The following is a 25,059-nucleotide window of genomic DNA, read 5'->3' on the forward strand; positions in this document are numbered from 1 at the left end:
TTTTACGGTATTTTTCTGGCACCCCAGCTGCAAGATTCTGCAGTGTAAAAATGATCTGTAATTATGCAGCTGGTTGCCAGTAATTTACTGTAGAAGATAAAAACTGAAAATGTTTCATGTTTATTTAACTTTAAACAAACTGTTGCCAGTAAATAACATAAATGTAAAATCTACAGTAAGTTACTGGCAGTAACACCCAGTAATACTGTAATTTCTACAGATTTTTTTTACAGTGTACTGAAGAAAGCATGATTATTTAATGAATTAAAGGCGGAGTCCACGATGTTTGAAAAACGCGTTGGAAAAGGAGACGGGCCGACTACCAAAACACACTTATAGCCAATCAAATCAAATCAAATGCCGGGTTGCGTATGTGTGGGGCGGGTCTATCAACAGAAGGTCCAGATTCTATTGGGGTAGAGGCGTGTTTGTTTAGGTGATTTCAAATATCAACATTGGCTTTCAAATATCATGGACTCCGCCTTTAATTTTAGTTATCACAGGGTAATTATTTAAATGCATAATTGTACTGTACAATGGCATGCAAAATATTTTTTATTGGCTTTGCATCCTAAAAAACCTGATTGCATGAATGGCCATTCAGTCTTCCTCAGACAGTTTGACAACTTGAAAGCAAAATGGATAGCTGTGTACTGTAGACCAGTGATTCAATAATATGGAAATGAAACAGACAATATATTGCCTTTTTGTCAAGCCTTGCAATGCTTTGAATGATTAATGTCCTAAAATGATATTAGTGGGCTTTTCTCTGCCAATTTTGATTAGAATAATGACTTGACAGAATAATGAATCATCACATCATGAAAAATAAATTCGATTAGATTAAAAAAATGCTGCAGTTATATCGCTGTTATAACATAGGCTTTTAAAGCAAGTGCTACAGAAACAGGTCTTTGTAATAAGACACAGACACATTTTTATCAGGATTGGGTGCAGAGTGATCCATCAAGCGATGGCTATAGGGACCGCTGGACTGAGGCTGCTTCACAACCAGCTTATTGACCCATTTTTCACACGTCCTCTTTGAGCTCTGGAAATTCAGGCACTGGAGCAAAGACCTAAATCATAAAAGTTTAGCCTTGAGTACAAAGCGTCACCAGCAATGACTCTAGAAGGCCCACCGGGGAAACCAGTTGAAGGCCAGCTCAGACGCCCGTCTAACTGATACACACGGATAGCGGCGACCCATGCTGGTACAGGCACAGAGAAACTCTTTGAGAAGCAAATAGAGTAGATGAGAGTGTCTGCTACACTATAGCCTACGGGATAAATTAATGGAGTGTGCTGACCTTCTGATGTTTGCCAATAGACCCTTTACAGCTTAAGTGTATGGGCCCATGTTAACATGACCCTCTCTTTCTCACCAACAATGGGTTTGCCTTTAATATTCTTGCAGCATTTACTGTACACATGACTTCTTTCAAAGGGCAAAAAATGCTAGATTAGCGAGAGAAAGAGAGGTGGGTATAATTTTATACTATATGCTCAGATGTTTCAAAATTATACTTTAATCAGTTTTATTGTTTAGTTAATAAGGCATAAGGGTTTTATCTAGTCAAGCTTTCATCATTTTAACCCAAAATAAATACAAAATAAATAAATAATATGCATGTTTAAACCACAACTTCTCGTCTTGCGCTAGCCGTCTGACAAACCAGCGCAACCTTATGTATTACGTATTGAAGTCGAAAGGTCACGCATGACATATGTAAAACGCACACTTGTGGACCATTTTAAACAATAGACTGACACAAAAACATTAATTAGTATCATTCCACATACAATAATGTCAGAACGCTCCTCTTTCTCCACACTTGTGAAATGGAGCAGTGGTTTCCAGAGGTGGGTAGAGTACCCAAAATCTGTACTCAAGTAAAAGTACAAGTACTTATACAAAAATGTACTCAAGTAAAAGTAAGAATAAAAGTATCAAATCTAATTATTTACTTGAGTAAAAAAGTATTAGATGAAAAAACTACTCAAGTAGTTAGTTACTCGTTACTTCCGATCTGATAGAGATCACAAACCTCTCCTTAAAAGTCTCATTGTTCTGCTTATATACAAGTAAGACTCGCACAACGCACACGCGCCCTCATCTGCTTCTCCTATCATCTACGCGCAGGTCACGCGCCCTAAAGAGTGACTGCGCGGTCGCGTGCTTAAGAGGGATGCAGCCTGTCTCGCGAACTTTCGAACATGCCCTATAAACTTTACAAATATATATATATATTCATTAATTATTACCATTTGACAGTAGCGCAGTAACGTCGCCAAATGTAGCGAAGTAAAAGTACAGTTTTTTCACTAGAAATGTACTTGAGTAAGAGTAAAAAGTCCCATCCTTAAATTTACTCCAAAAGTACTACCAAAAAATGTAGTACCAAAAAATTTACTCAAGTAAATGTAACGAAGTAAATGTAATTCGTTACTACCCACCTCTGGTGGTTTCACATACGTCATGCCTGATTACGTAATACATAAGGTCACGCTGACACATCACAAGGCTAGTGCAAGACAAGAAGTGGTTAAAAAGTGCTTATTTTTTATTTTTTGGGCCAAAATGATCGTTTCGCTACATAAGACCCTTATGCCTCAGTTGGGATTGATTAGAGCCCTTTGAAGCTGCGTTGAAACTGCAATTTTGAACTGCATTGAACTGTTGAGGTCTAAAAAGTCCACTATATGGAGAAAAATACTGGAATGTTTTTCTCTAAAAACTTAATTTTTAGACTGAAGAAAGAAAAACATAAACATCTGGGATGTCATTGGGGTGAGTAAATTATCTGCTTTTGAATAATCCTTTAAACATCTGTTGAACTTAATAAATTGGAGATTAAAAATAAATAGCTATTTTAGTATTATAAGAATAAACTATATATACATCAAAAATGTTGCACCACTCAAGCAACCTCTGTTCTGACTGCTCCTTTCAGCCCTGCAAACTCTCCGTCCGGAAACACTCATCCGCTCTGCTCTAATTTCGGCAGAGGTGGAGGGGTGAATAATGGAGTGAGAGTAACGGTGGAGAAAAAGTGTCCAACGTGCCTGCTGTACAACAAGAATAGCAGACCCTCTCTCTATATGGATATTTTTAGTTGGCTTATGCTGGACATGGCTATGTCAGAAGCTGGGTAATTAGAGAGCTGGCAAAGTGAAGAAAGGACTGAAAATGATAAGCCAAATAGTCTAAAGTGGATTGATAAAAAAGACTGCCTGTTGAGAAAAGAGTGACACTATCATTCAATATCAAAATTTCCTGTATAGATGGTTTCAGCGGTAACAACATAAACAAACAGCTTTTGTGGACCATGCTTAATTTCCGGTAGACTTACACATAGAATCAATAACAACAGAGCCCCTCTAGAGTAAATTATTTCTGATAACTAAGTTAAATAAATAACTGGTAAAATACCTCAGCTTAAATCATAGCTAAAGAGTATTAACCATTAAACTGAGCTAACGTTACTGTGTCAAATTAGTTTATACAATGTTAACTACAGATCCTTAAATTCTTGCCTGGCTGCCAAAATGCCAAAACCTTCTTGGCACAGCAGTGATCAATGCTCGCCATTTCTCCTCGTCTTTTGGAAGCGAAAACATTTTTATTTTCCTCAAGGTATTTGTTCCAGAGGTCGGTTTAGTCACTAGCCATACCAATAAACAAGCACAGGCCGGAAGTTAACTTTGGCAAGATGCATAACAGAGGAAACGTGTCCTATAAAACCGTCTATACCATACATGTATATAATTTAAATGAACTGTGTATCGAATCTGCATTGTTGGTCTAGGCACACAAAAAAAATCTCAACTGCACCCAGACTGTAAAAAATATGCAGCATAACGTTAAAACAACGTTGGTTTTGCAAGTCAGTACAACCTATTTTTTTAAGTTTTGGTTTTTTAAAGTTTTAAATTTTTTTTACTTTGTCATTTTTTAAGTTAAAGTAACATAAAAATGTATGTTGATTTGACAGAAATGCTGCACATTTTTTACAGTGTTCCTTATTATGGATATTTTATAATTAAAATTACAGAAAAAAAAGTATTTTTGTATTATGGAACATTTCTGTAATTTACTGTGCCCGTTATTTTTCCAGTACCCCAGCTGGACAAATAATTTACAGATTTACAGATTTTTGTTACAGTGTTTATGTAAAATTACAGACCTTTTTTTTTGTATTATGGAAAAATTCTCTAATTTATTGTGCCCGTTATTTTACGGTACTTTTTTCTGCAACAAATTTTACTGTTTTTTTTACGTTTTTTTACAGTGTTAATGTAAAATTACAAAAAATACGCTATTTTTCCGCACCCCAGCAGCTGGAATTTTACCTTTTTTTACAGATTTGTTTTTACAGTGTACTAAAGGAAGCATGATTAATTAATTAATCATTTTCAATTAATTAAACACTATGGAACAGTCTAAAGCCTAGTCCCAGACTAAAATGCATATTTGAGTTGTCTTAACTTAAAACAGCTTGCACTAACATAACTTAAAATATATCAATGCCTTTCTTTGGTCTCAGGAGGCACACCAGTTTTAATGTATGTTTGTAAAAACTACTTAAATGTCCTAAAATAAGGCCCAGTCCTGACTTAGGGGGCGTGCACACCAAAGCTTTTATGGCATCGGCCAGCATATGTTTTCAATTGTTTTCAATAGAATCACTGCGTTTTTCAAAAAAGCCAGCAGCTGGCAGTTTATTCCACGCTGAAAGCTGGCGCTCTGCGTTTTTATTTGATGATTGCAGATAGTTATACTTTGGGTGAAAAGCTCAGCTCATCAATGTCAGCTCTCACACGGCCGTCCTATCACAGTGAAGGAGGGGCGGGACAAATATTACAACAACGAACCGGCACATCATACAAAAACTGATAAACAAAGCAGAAATATCACAACAAGCAAAGCGCTCAGCTGAAATAAAGCTGTTCACCGGTCGTTTTCAGACGCGTAAAAAAGCTTTGGTGTGCACGCCCCCTTAATCTGAACCCTGCTGAGAAACCACCCTGAAGTGGACATGTTAAATGTAGAGCCCTGAGAAGAAAACAACAAAACACATTTCAATCTACAGAGCCTCTGCTAGCTTATAATATAAATGTCTTATCTATAATATACAGTATCTAATCTAAACACTGTCAGATAAAAGTACAAAAGCTGTCTCTCTTTGGGTACAAATGTGTACGTTTTGAAAGGATACCACCCCAGGTTTTGTACCTCTTTCTTTTAAGAGTGTAATATATTGTACTGTACATGCTGTAGTGGTAAGCTTCATAACATAAAAAATAGTTCATGCCTCGAGACTCTTGCTGTTTGGATGACTTCATTGTGTAAATTCTTTCTGTTGTTTATGCGTGCAAAATTTCCTTAGGTGGGAAGAATGAAAATCATCCCATCCAAACAAGAACAATACGAGCGGCTCTGTGCTCTGAATCACATCACATATTTTGAGTGTTTACTGAATGAAATACAACAAACCATGTGTATTGTTGCACATTATGATGTGTGTCTGATATCGTAATTCATCTGGTTACAGGCGCTTGTTCTGGTGGCAGTCGTCATTGCGTTCATATTTTTAAATTATTGTTCCGCTTTGTTATTTTGAATGCCTACCAGCATCTGTTTCTACATGAACATCTGTGAGATCTCTATTTTATTTTCTCTGTTGTTTCTATGATACACTCTCTTATGAATAGAGTTCACTTTTGTTTATCAGCTCTTTGTTTACTTCCCCAGCAAAATGCTAGGCCGGTATTAATCTGTATTAAAAATGCACAATTCCCATCTGTTCTTAATTTTTTTTCAGCACACAATCAAAACCAAAAATGAAATGGTGGCAGAGAGGACTCTGTAAATTTGCCTTTGTATGGACATGATCATCATTGTGCAAAAATCTACTCCAAGCAGTTTTCCTTTTTAGACATTTCTGAATAATTCTCCCTGCCCCGGGGGGCAAGCCAACATTTGAAGTTTAAGAACAACCATTTTCGGCCGGGACAAGAAAACATAACCTCATAATTTTGAAAAACATCTGCAAACAATAAAGCATTAGAAAAAATGAAATTCTTCGCTCGAACCGCATCCTTATCCTCTCTGTATATGGAGATATAATAGGCACTTGATTGGTGGTGGTGCGTGACCCGATAGACTGTTTGACTTCCTGCGTGTTTGTGTGCAACGGAACAGATTTTTTAACCTGAATCAGCATGTGGGTTTGGTACGGACACAGGAACTTCGGCGAATAGTTTTATTGGGCAACGAAGATTGTTTCGCTTTAAATTCGGAAGAATTATGTACTATTATTTTGAACGCTGAACAATTTTAGTCGGTTAAGAATGCATGACCGACTGAAGTCATGGGGTGAATGAACCGTGCTTGTGTGTTTTGTGGGTGTGGAGGACTCACATTGTGGAGAGAGAATGCAGAGTGCTGAAAGCTCCTGGGGCGATAGTGGAGATCCGGTTATCGTAGAGGGAAAGCAGGCGCACGGAGCTCAGTCCGGTGAAGGTGGCGTTATCCACACAACTGATCTGATTACTCCTCAGCATCCTGAGAGAAACACAGAAGGAGGTCTGAGCTCACAGTAAAAAGTTTATCAGATTTTACTGTGCACTGTAAAAAATTCATATCATCATATCGACATATATATTATGTTACTTTAACTTAACAAATTAAGTTAAACAATTTCAACTTGTTTTTCTAAATTACATCAATGTCTTATCACAAGTCAAGTATGTTGAACTGATCTGCAGGTTCAACTTAAAAAAGTAAGTTACCTGGTTGCCTTAAAATTTGAGTTCATTCAACTTAAAAATATTAGTTGATTTAAAAAAATGTGTGTGAAAATTGCTGAACTAACTTAAAATTTTAAAGGAAAACACCACAGTTTTTTTAATATTTAACTGTTTTTACCTCAACTTGATGAATTAATAAATACCTATCTTTTTTTCAATGCGTGCACTTTTAATCTTTGTACAGCGCTTCTTGAATGTGTTAGCATTTAGCCTAGCCTCATTCATTCCTATGGCTCCAAGCAAAAGTTTTATTTTGTGCCACCATACTTACTCATGTAACTACTCATGTAACAGTCTCTAAATAGGAAAAACATGGAAGTGTTTGGTGGCTTCTAAATTCATCCATGTTTCTATCCTAAGGAATGAATGGGGCTAGGCTAAATGCTAACACATTCACGAAGCGCTGTACAAAGATTAAAAGTGCATGCATTGAAAAAAATAGGTATATATATATTAATTTGTCTAAATTGGGGTAAGAACATAGTAAAATATTAGAAAAACTGTGATGTTTTAATTTAAGGCAACCATGTAACTTACTTTTAAATTGAACCAACGGTTTTTACGTTGTACTGTAACCACATGCATTTGCTCTCTAAGGCACTGCCCGTGCAGCAGACACGATGAGACAGGTCGCTGCTTGACACAGGATGAGTCGGGTTTGTGTGTGTGTGAGCATGTGTGGTTTGGGAGGGGTGAGATGCCCAAAGCAATCAGGGTCTCCAAAAGCCTCTCAGCAGCACAAACTAAATGCAAACCAGAGCCGGTCGTGATGAAAAACCGAAAGCAGCAAATTCGACATTATACTCCGACAAACAGGGATCTGAGACAAGCAAACTCAATTTGGACACATACTCCTGGGATTTGAAAGCCACCAAATCCAATATTATAGGGGCATGATTCCATTCATTTGCTCATGTGCACTCCTCTCTCTCCAATTAAGCTAATTATAGAGAAAGAGAGACAGAGCAGACCTTAGGAAAGCTTTCCAACTACCAAGCTGTAGGAATATGCATTGTATTAGCATCTTTGTGACCGATAGCACCCAGCATAGAAGACCCGTACGTTTATCTGAGTACATTTGTGCGGTCGACATCTTGATTAGATCTGACAATTTCAGTTTGTCTGTTGCTGAGAGTGGGGAATATTTTACAAAATTGTTTCTTAAAACAACTGGCACAATATGGGTGTATCCTCTTTGTTTGCATCTCCAGTGCATTTATACACAGAACTGTATATGATTGTGAGGCACATTTTTATTTAAAGGATTAGTCAATTTTCTTTAAAAAAAAAATCCTTCGACTTCGACTCGGCGCAGTAACACCCTCCATCTCCCATTATGAGAGTGAGAAGGGGAGCGGACTTTTCAGGCGAGTCGAAGTACTTCCAAAAGTGCTATTACGCCGTGAAGTGTAGTTCCTCTTTTGAATCCGCTTGGAGGAGCGCTGCGTTTTGTTTTGTACCGCCAAACTTGCTCGTATAACTACTCGTCTTAAATAGGAAAAACGTTGATGTGTTTGGTCACTTCTAACTTTATCTCTAAATGGTACCATTGAATGAATGGGGCTAAGCTAAATGCTATCGAAGCGTCGCAGCGCGCTCCAGCGCTTACGTGCACGCACACAGGTGATAGAGGGATGTATCAACTCTTCTTAGTTAAGGTAATAGCATAGTTTAATATTGAAAATGAGTAGACTATTCCTTTAAGTTTTGGGTTCCATTAAAGTCCATTAAAATTAGAAAAATCCTGGAATGTTTTTCTCAAAAAACATAATTTCTTATCGACTGAACAAAGAAAGACATCAACATTTTGGATAACATGATGGTGAGTAAATTATCTGGATTTTTTTTTAAAGAAAATTGACTAATCCTTTAAACATTTAAGTAAATCCCAATATGTGAATCTTGAGGGGTACTTAAGCAGGCCCCGGGGTCACAATAAATAACTATATTAAATACTGTACATACACATTTATGCATTTGGCAAGACGTTTTTATACAGTGAATTCAGTTCATGCATTTTTTATCAGTTTGCTCCCTAGGGATCAAACCCATGATTTGTGTGTTGCTAGGAATGCTCTGCCTATTCTGTACAGTAATACTGTGCAAAAGTCTTAGGCCGCCACCACCATTGTTGTTTTAGCAAAGTTTTAATGTCCATCCATATTAATTTTTCACTCTTTTTTAAGATGCAAACAGAAAATACAGGAAATATGTACACAAAATAAAACAAAACCATTTTCAGAACTAAATGTCTTCTTCAGACATCAGTGAGTATTTAGTGTGACCTCTCTTGGCACTACACACATCTTGAGCTTTTTTGAGGAGACTGAAGTCCTGAAGTCATTTGATTAGAATTAGAAATTAGGATTTAATTGTATTAAGGTTTAAGAGATCCTGCACCTGCCTGCTATTGCTCAAGTGGAAAGGGAGTTTACCCTAAATACTTGACACTTCAGCTTATACTTTAATACTGCTTTTAATACTACATACACATTTTCTGTATTTTTTGGTTGTATGCTTATAAAAGACTGAAAATAAATATATATAATCACTATACCATTGCAAAAAACAAATCTAATATTGGCATGGTGCCTTAAGACTTTGCACAGTATATATCTAAAAGATACCACAGTGATACTTACAATGTTTTGAGTCCAGCCAAACCCTTGAACATCCGTCCGTTGACTGACTGCAGTTTGTTTCCTGTCAACAGCAGTTCCAAAACACCCGCGGCCCCATCAAACACCCCCTCACGGATGTCCCGCAGCTTATTGTTACTCAGATTTCTGCAGGGATGTAATGGAAGAAGACGTCAGCTGCCATCGAGCCCTGATACACTGTACACTTCTCATAATGTCTCAAACACATCATTTATTACTCTGACAAATGACAGAAAGCACAGGCACTGCTACAGTGTAAATCTGTCGTTGTTTTGACTACATTTTTAAACAGGGTTTATGATGATTCACAGGTTAATTTTAAATTGCGCTTTAGTAAAATATAAGGTCAGTCTGTTAGATCCACCCAATTTATAACTGTGCCCAATACTAAGCAATTTCATGCATGATAAATCGCTGCTTCTCCTCCTCAGTGAATGCCATTTTTTTCTGTTCTTTGAGTGGGCCGCAAATATTGTCTGACAGTAAATCACTTCATGCTTTTGCCCATTAATATGGAATATTCCAGAGCCTGCTCTTTCCTGTTGTCTGTAGCATTCATTGCACATAAAGCTATTGACCTTAATGTCCCGAATACGCCACTGACATTCAACAGCCCAACCCTTTGGCTAAAAAAATAAGATTTGAGTAAAATATGGGTTCGTACATCTTGCGCAGGTTTGGGAGCTTCTTGAAGGCACCTGAAACATCCAGGACAGAGATTTCATTGTCGTTCAGCCGTCTAGTTTAAAAAAACAGAGATAGAGAGGTTAATAGTTTTGCAATGAGATGGGTACTCACATATTAATTGCTATAAAACAAAACAGACAAGAATTAAGAGCTAAGGATGATGTGAAATAATCACTGAGACTGTAAGTCATGACTTAAAGGCAGGGTGCATGATTTTTGAAAAAGACTTTGGAAAAGGGAGTCGGGCGGAGAACCAAAACACACTTGGGTGATTCTCATGAAATCCATGTCCACCATCAGAATTTTTAAAAAGCACTTGAAGCAATTTTTTTTTTTGCACATATAAGATTAAGGTCTGAACTTACTATAACCATTATTTTAAGAGGATTTAAAACATATTTCCTATAAAATTATTTACATTTTTTAGATTATCATTATCAAAAAATTTTATTACCGCGACATGATATTACATTAAATACATGCATTTACAAACTCGTGTTTCGGTAATGAGAACTAAAAAGTTGTCTAGTTACTATGACAAACAAAATTTCAACTTTTATCTGGAGAGAAAAAATAAGAACTGCTTACCTGGTAGCCATCTTGAGTGTCAGAGTAAATTATGTCCCTTCCAACAATGTTATTTTATTTTTTTGAAAATGTTAGTTCATTGAGGGCTTAAACAATGATTGAAAATTGTTGCGGAGGATGAGAAAATCTGTCTTGTACACATTTATATTCCTGATTATTGTCTCTACATTTACCAATGATCACCAAATACCACATGTTTCTTTACTGTAAATGTTTATAGTATAATATGCACTGAAGCTTTTTATTTTTAAAATATTAATATTTCCATGTCAACGAACCCAAATCCAGTCATGGACACGTTGCGGTAATGAAAATTTTCCCCTTAAATTTGGAAAAAACTACAAAATTGATTTGTATGATGTCATTTGAAATCATGTGCAAAATAGTACATGAAGAGATGTTTGTGACTGTATGCTTCTTATAGTGATACTTTTTTAATCAAAATGTTTCATGACACCTCAAATGTCTAATTTTGCGAGAATCACCCACTTCAGCAGCCAATCAGCAGGAAGGGGCGTGTCAACTAACCGACCACTTTGCATGGGTTGCATATGTGTGGGGCGGGTCTATCAAAAGAAAGTCCAGATTCTATTGGGGTAGGGGCGTGTTTGTTTAGGTGATTTCAAATGTCAACATTGGCTTTCAGAGATCATGCACCCCACCTTTAAGTCTCTTATTCAGGAGTTGGTGTATAGTGAATGTGACATTCATAAACATTCAGTTTGCAAATAATAAAAGTGGATATAGAAGAAAGGGTAATGAGCTATCTAGATGAATAGAAGTGGATAGAATAAATAAAAAAAATCTAAAACTATAGTACATGCATTGTATACTATTTCATACAATGCAATTTGCAAAACCTGACCTTCAATTTTCAGGGTGACAAATGAATCAAATCTTATTTGGTATTTTTAATAGCCAACAGCACTGCTAACATTCACTGTTAAAAAAATGTATCAATGCATACAAGCTATTTCTTTAAATTATTAATGTTCATTATTAATGTTGTTGTCTTAAAGGGACACTTAACTTTTTTGAAAATATGCAAATTTTCTAGCTACCCCAGTCTTAAACATTTGATTTTTACAGTTTTGGAATCCATTCAGCTGATCTCTGGGTCTGGCGGTACCACTTTTAGCATAGCTTAGCATAATCCATTGAATCTGATTAGACCATTAGCATCACACTCAAAAAAACCAACAAGTTTCAATATTTTTCTGTAGTTACATTGTGTACTAAGACCGACAGAAAATTAAAAGTTGTGATTTTCTAGGCTGATATGGCTAGCAACTATACTCTCATTCCAGCATTATAATCAAGGACTTTGCTGCCGTGACATGGCTGCAGAAGGCACAATGATATTACGCAGTGCCCCAAAATAGTCCCCAGCTATTGAAAGTTACCGAGGGGACTATTTTTAGGCATTTAAGTTTAAAATAGGAAAAATATCAAAACTCTTTGGTCATTTTTGAGCACGATGCTAATGGTCTAATCAGATTCAATGCATTATGCTAAGCTATGCTAAAAGTGGTACCGCCAGACCCAGAGATCAGATAAATGGATTCCAAAATGTTGAAAATCAAATATTTATCTCTAGGGTAGCTGGAAAATTAGCCTATTTTCAAGTTGAGTGTCCCTTTAATGGAACATGTAATAGTGGAGTAGTAACAAAACATGGGGAGAAACTGGCCAAAGATCTGAGTTGGATTTTAACTCATTTTTTCCTCATACAGTAGGTTACATCACATGCTATTACAGTATAGCTATAAATGTTTAAATTCCTATTACTTTAAAGTATACTATGCTATTAAAAATTCATCCAGTTTTCAGTATAAACGGCGCAGTAGGCATGTATGAGCCCAGTCAGACTAAGACTGACAGTGCTGGTGCATATAAGGTCTAGACGAGGTTAAGAGAGACTCTTCAAACATTAGAAAGAGCAGAGTATGGCAAATGCACCACGGCTGTCATTTTGCTTCCCCCCAGGGCAGATTTTCCCAGCGGGGCCTGCCATGGGAAAGCACATCAGACATAAAGTGCTGGTTCTTGGTTGCCAGCGTTCCCGCAAGAGCTCTATAAATAAGCAGCTGTGCTAGCGGGTGCAAGCTGTAGTCACTGAGCTGCAGAGAGACGGAGAGAACGAGAAAGTATGAGTGTGACAGATGACTCGAGTTGATGGGACTGCAGAGGAAAATCGTGATGTGTCCTCTACACATGAACTCAAGGGCAAACGCATTGTTGTCACCCTGACTACCACTGCCCAGGGAACTCAGAGGCTGAGTGGCTAATGGCCTGGGAGAGGGTCCTGACATTCATTTACAATACGAGACCCTGGGAATAAGAGGACGCAAATGAGGTCTCTGAGATAAAGGGACATAGATAAAGAAAGACCACGTGAGATGTGAATGATTTTTGATGTTGGTTCTGTCCGTGCGTGTTCTTACAGGTCAGTGGTGTGCTCGGGCAGGTGAGGGGGTATTTTGGTGAGTTTAAGGTTCGAGCAGTCCACCACAGTCCCTTCACATCGACAGCGCTCGGGGCAAACCAGATCCTGGAAACACTCGCCGCTCAGGCGACTGCGGTAGTCCTCTGAACCTAACCGACATAGGAGAAAGAACAAATAACAGAGAGACTATCAAACAGGTTGATTGGACATTGTATACATATACATATATATAAAGAGCTCAGATGCAGAAGCAATTAAATGTCACCTGTCAAAAATAAGATAATGATATTCACCAGATGCTCAAATACTTTCGCTTCAAATCCACTTAACTCTTTTTTTGCCTGTCATGTGGGACAGTGTACCCCTTTTGGCAAAGAGTATTGGACAATATAGGAAGGTGGATTGGCTTGACAATACCCATGTCACCAAGATTGTGCTTATTAGGGGATCAGTCTGTGTTTCCAAGAGTTTTGAAATATGATTTTGAGTTTAACGGGTGGAAAGAAAATATGCTTGAAATTGTGTCATATGAAAAATTGTTGGCCAGTATTAATGATGATACGCAGGGATTTGGGTTTTTGACTGAGATTGATGGATTCTTTTTATTTTCTAGTGCGCTTCTCTTTTGTTAAGTCTATTATTTTTGTGATGTTAAATGTATGCACTTTATAATTTGATTTTATTGTATCTTTTTTATGTCGGTTTGTAGCGGTTATTGATAACGGGCCCAAAATGCTAATGTGAATTAATCATGTGTTTGGAAGCTGTCTTTTTCTCTTATGGGTGTTTGGTTTTGTTTTGTTAAAAATGTTAAACATAAATAAAGACTTCAATTATAAAAAAAAGTTTTAAAGCATTTTTTATGATTTTACAAAGTTTAAAATTTTCTTCTTATTATACACTCACCTAAAGGATTATTAGGAACACCATGCTTATACCGTGTTTGACCCCCTTTTGCCTTCAGAACTGCCTTAATTCTACGTGGCATTGATTCAACAAGGTGCAGAAAGCAATCTTTAGAAATGTTGGCCCATATTGATAGGATAGCATCTTGCAGTTGATGGAGATTTGTGGGATGCACATCCAGGGCACGAAGCTCTCGTTCCACCACATCCCAAAGATACTCTATTGGGTTGAGATCTGGTGACTGTGGGGGCCATTTTAGTACAGTGAACTCATTGTCACGTTCAAGAAACCAATTTGAAATGATTCGAGTTTTGTGACATGGTGCATTATCCTGCTGGAAGTAGCCATCAGAGGATGGGTACATGGTGGTCATAAAGGGATGGACATGGTCAGAAACAATGCTCAGGTAGGCCGTGGCATTTAAACGATGCCCATTTGGCACTAAGGGGCCTAAAGTGTGCCAAGAAAACACACCCCACACCATAACACCACCACCAGCAGCATGCACAGTGGTCACAAGGCATGATGGATCCATGTTCTCATTCTGTTTATGCCATATTCTGACTCTACCATCTGAATGTCTCAACAGAAATCAAGACTCTTCAAACCAGGCAACATTTTTTCAGTCTTCAACTGTCCAATTTTTGTGAGCTTGTGCAAATCGTAGCCTCTTTTTCCGATTTGTAGTGGAGATGAGTGGTACCCCGTAGGGGTCTTTTGCTGTTGTAGCCTCAAGGTTGTGTGTGTTGTGGCTTCACAAATGCTTTGCTGCATACCTCGGTTTGTAACGAGTGGTTATTTCAGTCAAAGTTGCTCTTCTATCAGCTTGAATCAGTCGGCCCATTCTCCTCTGACCTCTAGCATCAACAAGGCATTTTTGCCCACAGGACTGCCGCATACTGGATGTTTTTCCCTTTTCACACCATTTTTTGTAAACCCTAGAAATGGTTGTGCGTGAAAATCCCAGTAACTGAGCAGATTGTGAAATACTCAGACCCGTCTGGCACTAACAACCATGCCACGCTCAAAATTGCTTAAATCCCCTTTTTTTCCTATTCTGACATTCAGTTTGGAGTTCAGGGGATTGTCTCGACCAGGACCACACCCCTAAATGCATTGAAGCAACTGCCATGTGATTGGTTGATTAGATAATTGCATTAATGAGAAATTGAACAGGTGTTCCTAATAATCCTTTAGATGAGTGTATATAAACATACAGTATATCAAATGAAAGAACAGACCCTCTGCTTTTAAACAACAAAATGTTTTATGATGTCTTCATTTGTTATCTTTATATTACATCTCAAATATGGGTAGGTTTCTTTAAAAAAATAAAATAAACAAAAAGCTAAGAAAATTGCTGAGAAAATTTTTTAAAGGACTTTTGTTAGAGATCAGATTCAGAGCAATGATCAAAACAAACACAGTTTTTACTGTTTTTAGATCCGTGGATGCTTTAGTGTTTTATAAGTTGGGTAAAAGCGCCACCTAGTGAATAATAGGAAATATGGATTGCTGTAAAAACACGTCAATGGCAGGGAAGCGGTTTCTCTTAAAAAAAATCCCGGCCCGAGGCCATTTTGAAATACTGGTTTGTTGGCAGAATTCATTGAATAACCAAGTCCTTAAAGTGCGCTAAACAAGAATTGAATGAACAATGCATGTACGCGAACAACTTTTTACCCAATTAAAGGAGGTTTACCGAATATGTTAGGATATTGACCAGATTTGTGAGCCTTTACTTTTATTCAAAAAGGACAGTGAAGATTAACTGGCCACTTTTTGCATGTACTTGAAGCATTTTGCTGCGAAATAAAAAAAATAAGGCATTTCAATTAATGGCTAATAACCTTGTCATTGTCATTAAAGTGAAATGAACCTAAACATAAGAGCCTGATAAAAATGCTCATTTACAAGAAAACATGTCAGACCCACTTAAAGGGTTTTGCAGCTGAACTTCAAATCTAATTCTTATTTCATCAAAATGAGGCCTATTTTGGGACCACTGTGGCATTACCTTCACAAAAATTAAAACGCAAAATGTAATATTTCACTGTAACATAGTTTACTACATTACAGTAATGAGAATTTAATGAGAATCACCAGCGAATAATGGGAGTCCAAAGTAAAATTTCTGGGCATAATGAGAATGCATTACAATAATAGTGGGAAATGAGCAAAAACATGTAAACGGCCTTTAAAATAAGCTTCATTTTCTTCATGTAAAATATAATTTTTTTAATTTTTTTCAAATTTTGTGGTGAATCCGAGGCATTTTTATGAGATTAACCCACACACTGTCGTAAGCAGAAATAAACACACAAATAAAACCAGGTTTTGGCACTCAACCCAAACACACTGCCTCAAACAGACACCTGTATCCACATATTTACACACACACAGCCTCACTGTCTGTATTTCTTTAAAGATAACGTTCCCTGGCGAGCGAGTGGTCAGGTATCGGGGGTCTGGCGCTAAGATGTGTTTTGACAGGAAAACACAGGCAGCTCCTGCGTAACGCGAGGTCCTGGCTGTCTGAGATAAGTCTGCTTTACATCACCCATCACTCGCCTGCCACTGTTTATCTTATTCTCACCATCTCTGCACAGCCGCCCTGATACCTCCAGCCAAAGATTTGCGCATTACAGGAGCGCCACAGATTTACAACTTTAGCCCTTTGAGACCCACACACGAAGGCGGAGAACATAACTAGAGCTCTCCACAAATGTTCTGTTGTTCCCGGGTTAAAGAATGCCACCTTCTCTCCTCGGTGCCACCACACATATCCCAGAATGCCATGCTGTGTGCGAGTGTGTCCAGCGATCCCTGGTGCTTGACGGAACCATGTGAGGCTTGTGTAGGCTGCGGCACATGGTTAGATCAAGCACAAGAGACAGCTGCACCAGAGGCCAGAGTGGAGGAGCGCAGCGGGGCGGAGAGAGGCGGGGAGGAGGAGGGAGCAGCCAGGACACAGCAGCCAGGAAGCCACCCAGAACTCTGGGCCACCATGCACACGGGCGGGGCGGGCCGGCCCCTTTTCTTCATCCGGGGACAACGGCCCACCGGGAACGCGGAGCCAGAAAAGACAAACAGAAAGACAGACTGGAAAGTCACACATATAAGACACAGCAGAGGTGAAAAGGAGTGGAGCAAAGCCCTCTACACATACAAACCACACAAAAACACTTGTTAGGCCCTTGCAACCACTCACTGGGGGCCGGTAGCGTGTCTGGCGTTGCACTTGGTATTGCGCTGCTATACTGACGGAGTTTTAATGAGAACAATCTGCACGGAGCTGCCCGACTCCCACCGACCAATCCTGCGAATTTGGCCGTGTGTGGGGGCTTGTAAAGCTTCCTCTATAAAGCATCTTCATTGTGGTTCACAACAGTCAGCATTGTCCTATGAGCACTCTAAAACCTGGCAGTGTGTGAGAAGAACTGCTCCAGGCCAGAGTATGCCACACAGAAAACGCGCACACACACACACACACACATACAAAAGAGGAATGCCGTTTTACAGCCATGTGAAGCAACATGTGCTGTAAAGAGAAGAGATTGGCGGGCCAAACTTTATGCTATCAACATGACTCATCGGTTATAGATTAGACTGCATCGGAATGGGCCAGCAGACTGACTGCGGACCAGACGGGCAGGCGGCGATGACTGATTGATACCATTTCAGAAAGTGTCACCGAGTTTGTGCATCCGACGATGCCGACACCTTTCCAGCATTTTTTTGTTTTAGTCCCCATATTTTTCATGGCTCCAACTAATCACACTCAAAATAAAATCTTTGGTTCAAAAATATTCTAGCGAAGCAGGTAGCAAATCTTTAATTTCAACAGTGTGTACGTTTACCTGTGCAGCGAAACTTCTTGCCCTTGACCTGGCTGATGCGCTTGTTGGCGAGGCGGCGCGGGTGGCTGCACCGAGCTCCGCTGGTCTCAATCGGGTTGTCGAACAGGTAGTCGGCCAACCACTTTAGATGGCAATCGCACATGAATGGATTTTGAGCGAGGTGCCTGCGGAGATGAAAGTAATAACGCTGAAGGCTTAACTAGAGTCGAGGGAGTGCACATAATCAAGTGATAATAACAATACGATTACTATGCATTCATAAGCTGTAGGTGGACATGCTGTTATAAAGTAAGGCCTTTCCGTTTCTTCACTTCACATTTATCTCACTGCTTGTAATGCCGTTGTTGTTTTGGCTTCTGCTTGCTGTTAATTAATTGTGGGTCGGTTCTGCTCAACAGTTGCTTAGATACTGGGGTCTTAGACTGAGCGTGGGTTTGAAGGATGGGGTGTTTACGTCCGTGTGTGTATGAGACTCACAGTGTTTTGATGGCACGCAGAGGGGTGAACAAGCCTTTACTGATGGTCTGAAGCTTGTTGTCATAGAGAGAGAGCAGGTTGAGGTTCTGCAGGTCTTTGAAAGTGTTCACTCGCAAACAGTTGATCTTGTTAGCGTTGAGAAGTCTGGAAAGAGCAAGCAATGTTTGGATGTGAGAGATAAAAACATACACTTCTATATGCACTTTTGTGTTATAATGAAATGCAATACCAGTACAAATAAAGATGCATGCAAATACATCAAATGTCTGATAAGCACCCTGTGTCAAATGATGCTTTATTACATCAGTAGACTTTTATTTAAGTTGTAATCTCTTTGGAGATTGCATGTTGTTGTTGTTGTTACACTGGAATGGGACACTCTATTAAACCTTTATGTCCCCGAGGCCGTGCACAGGCAAAGGGGATGTTTTCTATAGGCATTTAAAAAAGACTTAATACACAATAAGGTCTTTTTATTTCCACTCTTCCAGCCTGAGCGGAAAGTGCTGGTCTGTCTAAACGCTTTTATGTTTCGTTTTAGAGCCTCTAGCGGAGAGCCTGATGGTTGCAGTAAATTCACTAATCTGCCCTGTATCAGAACAGCCATGCAGTGCATAGATTTTACCGTGCCGCAATAGGGATATAAATCACAGTGTGGGATCCACAGTGTAAAAAAGCAAGTGCTGGGGATTTCGCAATAAAGACTTTAAGTAGTGCAACCCACATATTTGAAAAATTTAGTTAGCTCTACCACAAGTTATTAACAAATAGTAATTAAAGGAGCTGTATGTAGGTTTTTGACTGTACTAAAAACAAATATGTTATATTTATTCACGTTTCTGTGTTTTGGTCTGTGTGATCCCGCCCACTGCCAATTTACCCAATAAGGTATTTTGACGGCTCGGTTGCCAGTTATTACGGTTACTTAAAGGATAATTCCGGTATTTAACACTTTGAGTCTCATTTCTGGTTTGTTTTGGATGAACTACAGTGATGGACACAGAAATTTTGACAATGGGTCGTGTCGTGACTTTTCGACTCATTTAGAAGCGTCTCTTGACTGCTTCAGAATGGAAGTCAATGGCCATGCACAAACATGTCATTAAAACAACACTTAACGTTCATTTTCAAAACTGTACTACTCACCGAGTGGTTCGTGGTGTTCGTTGATGATTAAAAACAAATGTATTGGCGCAATGTATGATTTTAATCTGTGTTATTTGCTATAGTGGAACTATTTTTTCAGATACCTCACAACTGCGTATATACTTCCGCTCTATATTTGAGTCTGAAGCATGAATGAACGTAGTCCAACAAACTGTAATAAAACGGTAGCATACTTTCAAAATCAAGTTTATTTATAGCACTTACATCATCCAATATGTTTTTTTCATCAGCAGAACAATAAAGAATATATTTTGCAGAAACCCCAGTGCTCCGTCATGCAAGTCAACAGATCCGCACACTTTAAGAGCTAAAGCATATATATCCAATACAACAGTAATCCCCCATAACTCCGTGTGACATATTGACGTCTTGTGAAGCAAATCAATCAGTTTTTGCAAGAAACTGAACGTTATTTACAACACTATTAGCGTGAATGCCAAAGCAGGAAGCGCATTTTCCGTTTGAGGCGATCTTCCACTGGTGCCGTTTGGTGGCTGTTGGCTATGGATGTTGGTCTGTCTGCGCCACCTATAGAGCGGGAGCGTGAAGCGCACTTCCTGCTTGGCAAAAGCTCTGCATTAACGCTGTAAAATATTTATATATATTCGAATCCCAAAACTGAAATACGGAACGATTATTCGAATATTCTGGCCCAGCCCTACAAATACGGGAAAAATTTATTCTGAGAGAAACCGAGCGAAAAAACAACAACCACATGTAAACAGTCCCTTTTCTGTTTCCGGCGGAGGAGTGATATATCAGCGAGCAATGAGTCTTCCAGAGAAGTCAATGGAATTTTACAAAATGCCAAATAAAACACGACAGAAACTGTATTTCGCTACACAACTTGTTTTTAATCATCAACGAACACCACGAACCACTCGGTGAGTAGCACAGTTTTGAAAATGAACGTTAAGTGTTGTTTTAATGACATGTTTGTGCATGGCCATTGACTTCCATTCTGAAGCAGTCAAGAGACGCTTCTAAACGAGTCAAAAACTCAAGACACGACCCATTGTCAAAATTTCTGTGTCCATCACTGTAGTTCATCCAAAACAAACCAGAAATGAGACTCAAAGTGTTAAATACCGGAATTATCCTTTAAAGATGCAGTGTGTAAATGAGCGGCATCTAGCTACGGTAACCGCCACCGGACAAACATGGCATCGTCGGAGACAACTCAGTAAAAACACTTAGTCCATTAAGGGCTTCTGTAGAAACATGGCGGCACAAAATGGCGACTTCTATGTGAGTGGACCCTCGATGTATGTGTATAAAAACGTCTCATTCTAAGGTAATAAACACATAACAGTTCATTATGAAAGGTCTTTATACACCCCTGATAATATAGTTTTGTATATGATTTTGCATTTCTGTCAAGAGATCCTTCTAAAAATTACACACTGCACCTTTAAATGAGACTGCAATGGCGGATGGGGATGCAACCTCTGAAATGAGCCGCAGATTGAGTTATAAAAATCCACATGAGCGGGTTTGTAATTTGCAGACAACAAAAAACATTGCAAACGTAAAACCAAGCAGATAAACGTATGCTTTCCATCATCTGTTGTGCCCCTGTACATGTCTGGCAACCAGAGAAAAAACGTCTTTAATATTTTGAATTTAGACTTCGGTACCAAGTTCATCCGCTATGTCAATTTTATATACAGCTCCTTTAACTACGTACAGTAAAAGCTATTTATAGTTTATTATTGAAAGGGCACATATTTCATTGCTAAAAAACAATGTTATTTTGTGTATTTGGTATAAAACTATGTGTTCGTGTGGTTTATGGTTAAAAAGTAGCTTATTTTTGGGTAAAAAAAAAACTGGCAAGTCACTAGCATTAGGGTTGAATTGGGTTCAGGGTTGGGTTTCTCACAAACTGTGACACAAACCGTGTTACAAACAATGCAAATTAATGCAAATATTAAAGGGACACTCCATTATTTTGAAAATATGCTCAATTTCCAGCTTCCCCAGAGAGAAACATTTGATTTTTACTGTTTTGGAATCCATTTAGCCGACCTCCGGGTCTGGCGGTACCACTTTTAGCATAGTTTAGCCTAATCCATTAAATCTGATTAGACCATTAGCATCGCGCTAAAAACAACCAAAGAGTTTCGATATTTTTCCTATTTAAAACTTGAATCTTCTGTGGTTACATTGTATACTAAGAATGACAGAAAATTAAAAGTTGCGATTTTCTAGGCTGATATAGTTAGGAACTATACTCTCATTCTGGTGTAATGATCAAGGACTTTGTTGCCGTAACATGGCTGCAGGAGGCACAATGATATTACGCAGTGACTGAATTGAAAAAGTTGAAAGTTGAAATTGAAAAGTTACCAAGGGGACTATTTTCAGGTGCTGCGTAATATCATTGCGCCTCCTGCAGCCATGTCACGGCTGCAAAGTCCTTGATTATTACGCCAGAATGAGAGTATAGTTCCTATCAATATCGGCCTAGAAAATCTTAACTTTTAATTTTCCGTCGGTCTTAGTACACGATGTAACTACAGAAGAATCAAGTTTTAAATAGGAAAAATATAAAATCTTTGGTTATTTTTAGCGCGATGCTAATGGTCTAATCAGATTCAATGGATTGTGCTAAGCTATGCTAAAAGTGGTAGCGCAAGACCCGGAGATCAGCATAATGGATTCCAAAACAGTCAAAATCAAATGTTTCACTCTAGGGGAGCTAGAAAATAAGCATATTTTCAAAAAAGTGGAGTGTCCCTTTAAACAATAAATTACAAAAACATTCACCACAGATTAAAATCTATAGATGTAATTTATTTACGTTACTTCTTAAGAATTTTAATAAAGCTGCAGTGTTTGTGTTTGATGTCAATTCCCAGAGTATTCCAGTTTATCGCCATCTCTCCTGACATCATTTTTCAGTTTCTCTCTGACTTGCTGATACCCACACAACTTTCATTTCACCCGCCTGACAAATGACTAACACAGTGTTGTGCTTAACTATTGAAAGTCATTTTTACAAGGTTTTGTCTTAAAGCAAATGCAGTGAGTGGTGAACTTTTTAGGTAAAAAAAACAAGCAAATTACTAACATACACAACAAAAAAGACTGCAATAGTTTTGCAAAATAGCTAGAATGCCCTGAGGTTTTTCTCTGAAAAGGCCTTATTAAGAAAATCCATTAGGGAGGAACTCTAATTATGGGAAAACAGGTAATTTGTGTCATTATGGGAGTTGACAGCGAAAACATGGGCCGGGTCGCTCAGGTAAATTTGAGGCTGTTAGAAACATAATAACAGGTGATGTGAGCTTATTTATGTGCATGCACTATCCATGTGTACGCAAAGAACGCCCATCAGATTTACCAAAAAATCATTACTACAACCATTAGAGCACAGATTCAACTCAATTTAGCCATTAAATACAGGAATTATGTTTTAGCGATGTTTCCCATCTACACAAATTGAAGTAGGTGTGAGGGATACGTTTGGCAATCAGGTCCAATTTACATGCTAATAATGCTCCCTAGAGGAAGCAAGAATAAAACTTGCTGCAACTTTCACCGAAAACAGAACGCGCTCTGTTTTCTTCTGTTTGAGGTTGACTGCATTTTATGAGGAAAGGGGGTAAAATGTTTTACCTCCCACAACCCACCGAGCAGGACTGTAGCACAGCAGTGTTACAGTACTGTATCCTCATTGTGGAGGACATGAACACATATATTCACACGTAGACTCGCACACACAGAGTACATTATCTTCTTGACATTGCAGGTTAGTGAGTCATGTATGCGGCACTCACAGCAGTTGCAGAGAGACCAGACCATCGAACAGTCCTTTGGGGATCTCAGCGATTTTGTTTCCGTACAGGACCCTGCAGACACACACAGATGCAATGTTAAAGAAAGAAATTATTTCATCATCCTTTTTCACCCCTGAATGCTGTTTTTGTTACAAAAACATTTAAATTTTAAAATCTTTACGCAGCATACCGTAATCCAAAAAATCTCAAAAATGGATAACAATAAACCATAAAAGAAGTCCATATGATTTATAACCTAGAAGCTGTTCTCAACAAATCACTTGAGTTAAGAAAACGCTTAGGTAGCATGCACACCAAAGCTTTTATGCATATGTTTTAAATTGTTTTCATTGAAAGCGCGGCCCGTTTTAAAAAAGCCAGCAGCTGGCGGGTTTAGTCAGTGCTGAGAACTGGTGCCTGCCGGTTTTTCCACGCTCAGCACTGAGTGCAAAGATTTGAAAAATATTCAACTTTAAGTGAAAAGCTTAGCTCGTCAATGCCACGTCTCAGTCAGCCATCCAATCACAGTGGAGGAGAGGTAGGATAAACATCACAACAACCAACCGGCGCGCAGCTAAAAAAAAGCTAGCAGTTTTCAGCCACGTTAAAGGACAAGTTCGGTATTTTACACTTAAAGCCCTGTTTTCAGATTGTTTATGATGAAATAGAACGGTTTTGACTGAAATTTCGACATATGCAGCTGCCCCGAGAATTTCCGGGTGTTTGTTGTATCACCCCACCTCTACAATGGGTTTAATGGTGCACTGGAACAATCCTTCCTAAAATGCATGAAACTTTCGTTTACAAAGACGTGAAACTCACCGAGTGGTCAGGGATGTTCACTGATATGCTCACACAAAAATCGCTGCAAAAGATGCTTTCCAACAGGTTTTATCGTAGTTTTTGCCAACTCCATTTACTTGTATTAGATGTGCTGTAAGATACGGTATTACTCCGTGCCGGGAATGTTGTTTGTATTCTTGCAATTGGCAAAGGCGGATTATCGCCACCACCTGGGCTGGAGTGTCTATTATTCAAGCTCTCAACGGAAGAATATACGGGTTTGAGGTGTTTGGGAAAATAGGTCCACAAGTTTACAACGAATGCTAAAACACCTGTTAGAAAGCATCTTTTGCAGCGATTTTTGTGTGAGCATATCAGTGAACACCCCTGACCACTCGGTGAGTTTCACGTCTTTGTAAACGAAAGTTTAATGCATTTTAGGAAAGGATTGTTCCAGTGCACCTATACAGCCATTGTAGAGGTGGGAGGTTATAGAACAAACACCCGCAAATTCTCGGGGCAGCCGCATATGTCGAAATTTCAGTCAAAACCCTTCTATTTCATCATAAACAATCTGAAAACAGGGCTTTAAGTGTAAAATACCGAACTTGTCCTTTAAAAGCTTTGGTTTGCACGCCCCCTTAAGCTAGAAGTACCGTTCCGAATTTCGGCATATGCGAGAGTCCTCGTACAGTGCGCGTGCTGCAAATTACATCATCATAATTGTACACGAGCACTGTACGAGCACTGCTGTATTTTTGATAAATGCGTACGTTGTACACGTAGGTCGAGCATGTGCATATATAGTATGTAACCCAGGAGATGCATTGCATTTGTAGCAATGCGCATGTGTCAAAAGTCTTTGTAAACGTACGAGTCAAATAAACTAT

General features: G+C 38.7%; 1 protein-coding gene across 2 annotated transcripts in view; it reads right to left on the bottom strand.

The window, feature by feature from the left end:
- slit3 (slit homolog 3 (Drosophila)) overlaps nt 1–25,059 on the bottom strand; it is a 254,076-nt gene that overhangs the window by 41,020 nt on the left and 187,997 nt on the right. For both annotated transcript variants that reach the window (XM_073854133.1, XM_073854132.1), the window contains 7 exons: nt 23,387–23,458; nt 18,438–18,581; nt 17,961–18,124; nt 13,193–13,343; nt 10,138–10,212; nt 9,456–9,599; nt 6,425–6,568 (listed from right to left, as the gene is read on the bottom strand). In XM_073854133.1, the coding sequence (XP_073710234.1) occupies nt 6,425–6,568; nt 9,456–9,599; nt 10,138–10,212; nt 13,193–13,343; nt 17,961–18,124; nt 18,438–18,581; nt 23,387–23,458 (894 nt within the window). The remainder of the gene's footprint in view (nt 1–6,424; nt 6,569–9,455; nt 9,600–10,137; nt 10,213–13,192; nt 13,344–17,960; nt 18,125–18,437; nt 18,582–23,386; nt 23,459–25,059) is intronic.

This window comes from Misgurnus anguillicaudatus, chromosome 16 (assembly GCF_027580225.2).
Source record: "Misgurnus anguillicaudatus chromosome 16, ASM2758022v2, whole genome shotgun sequence".
Taxonomy (NCBI): Eukaryota; Metazoa; Chordata; class Actinopteri; order Cypriniformes; family Cobitidae; genus Misgurnus; species Misgurnus anguillicaudatus.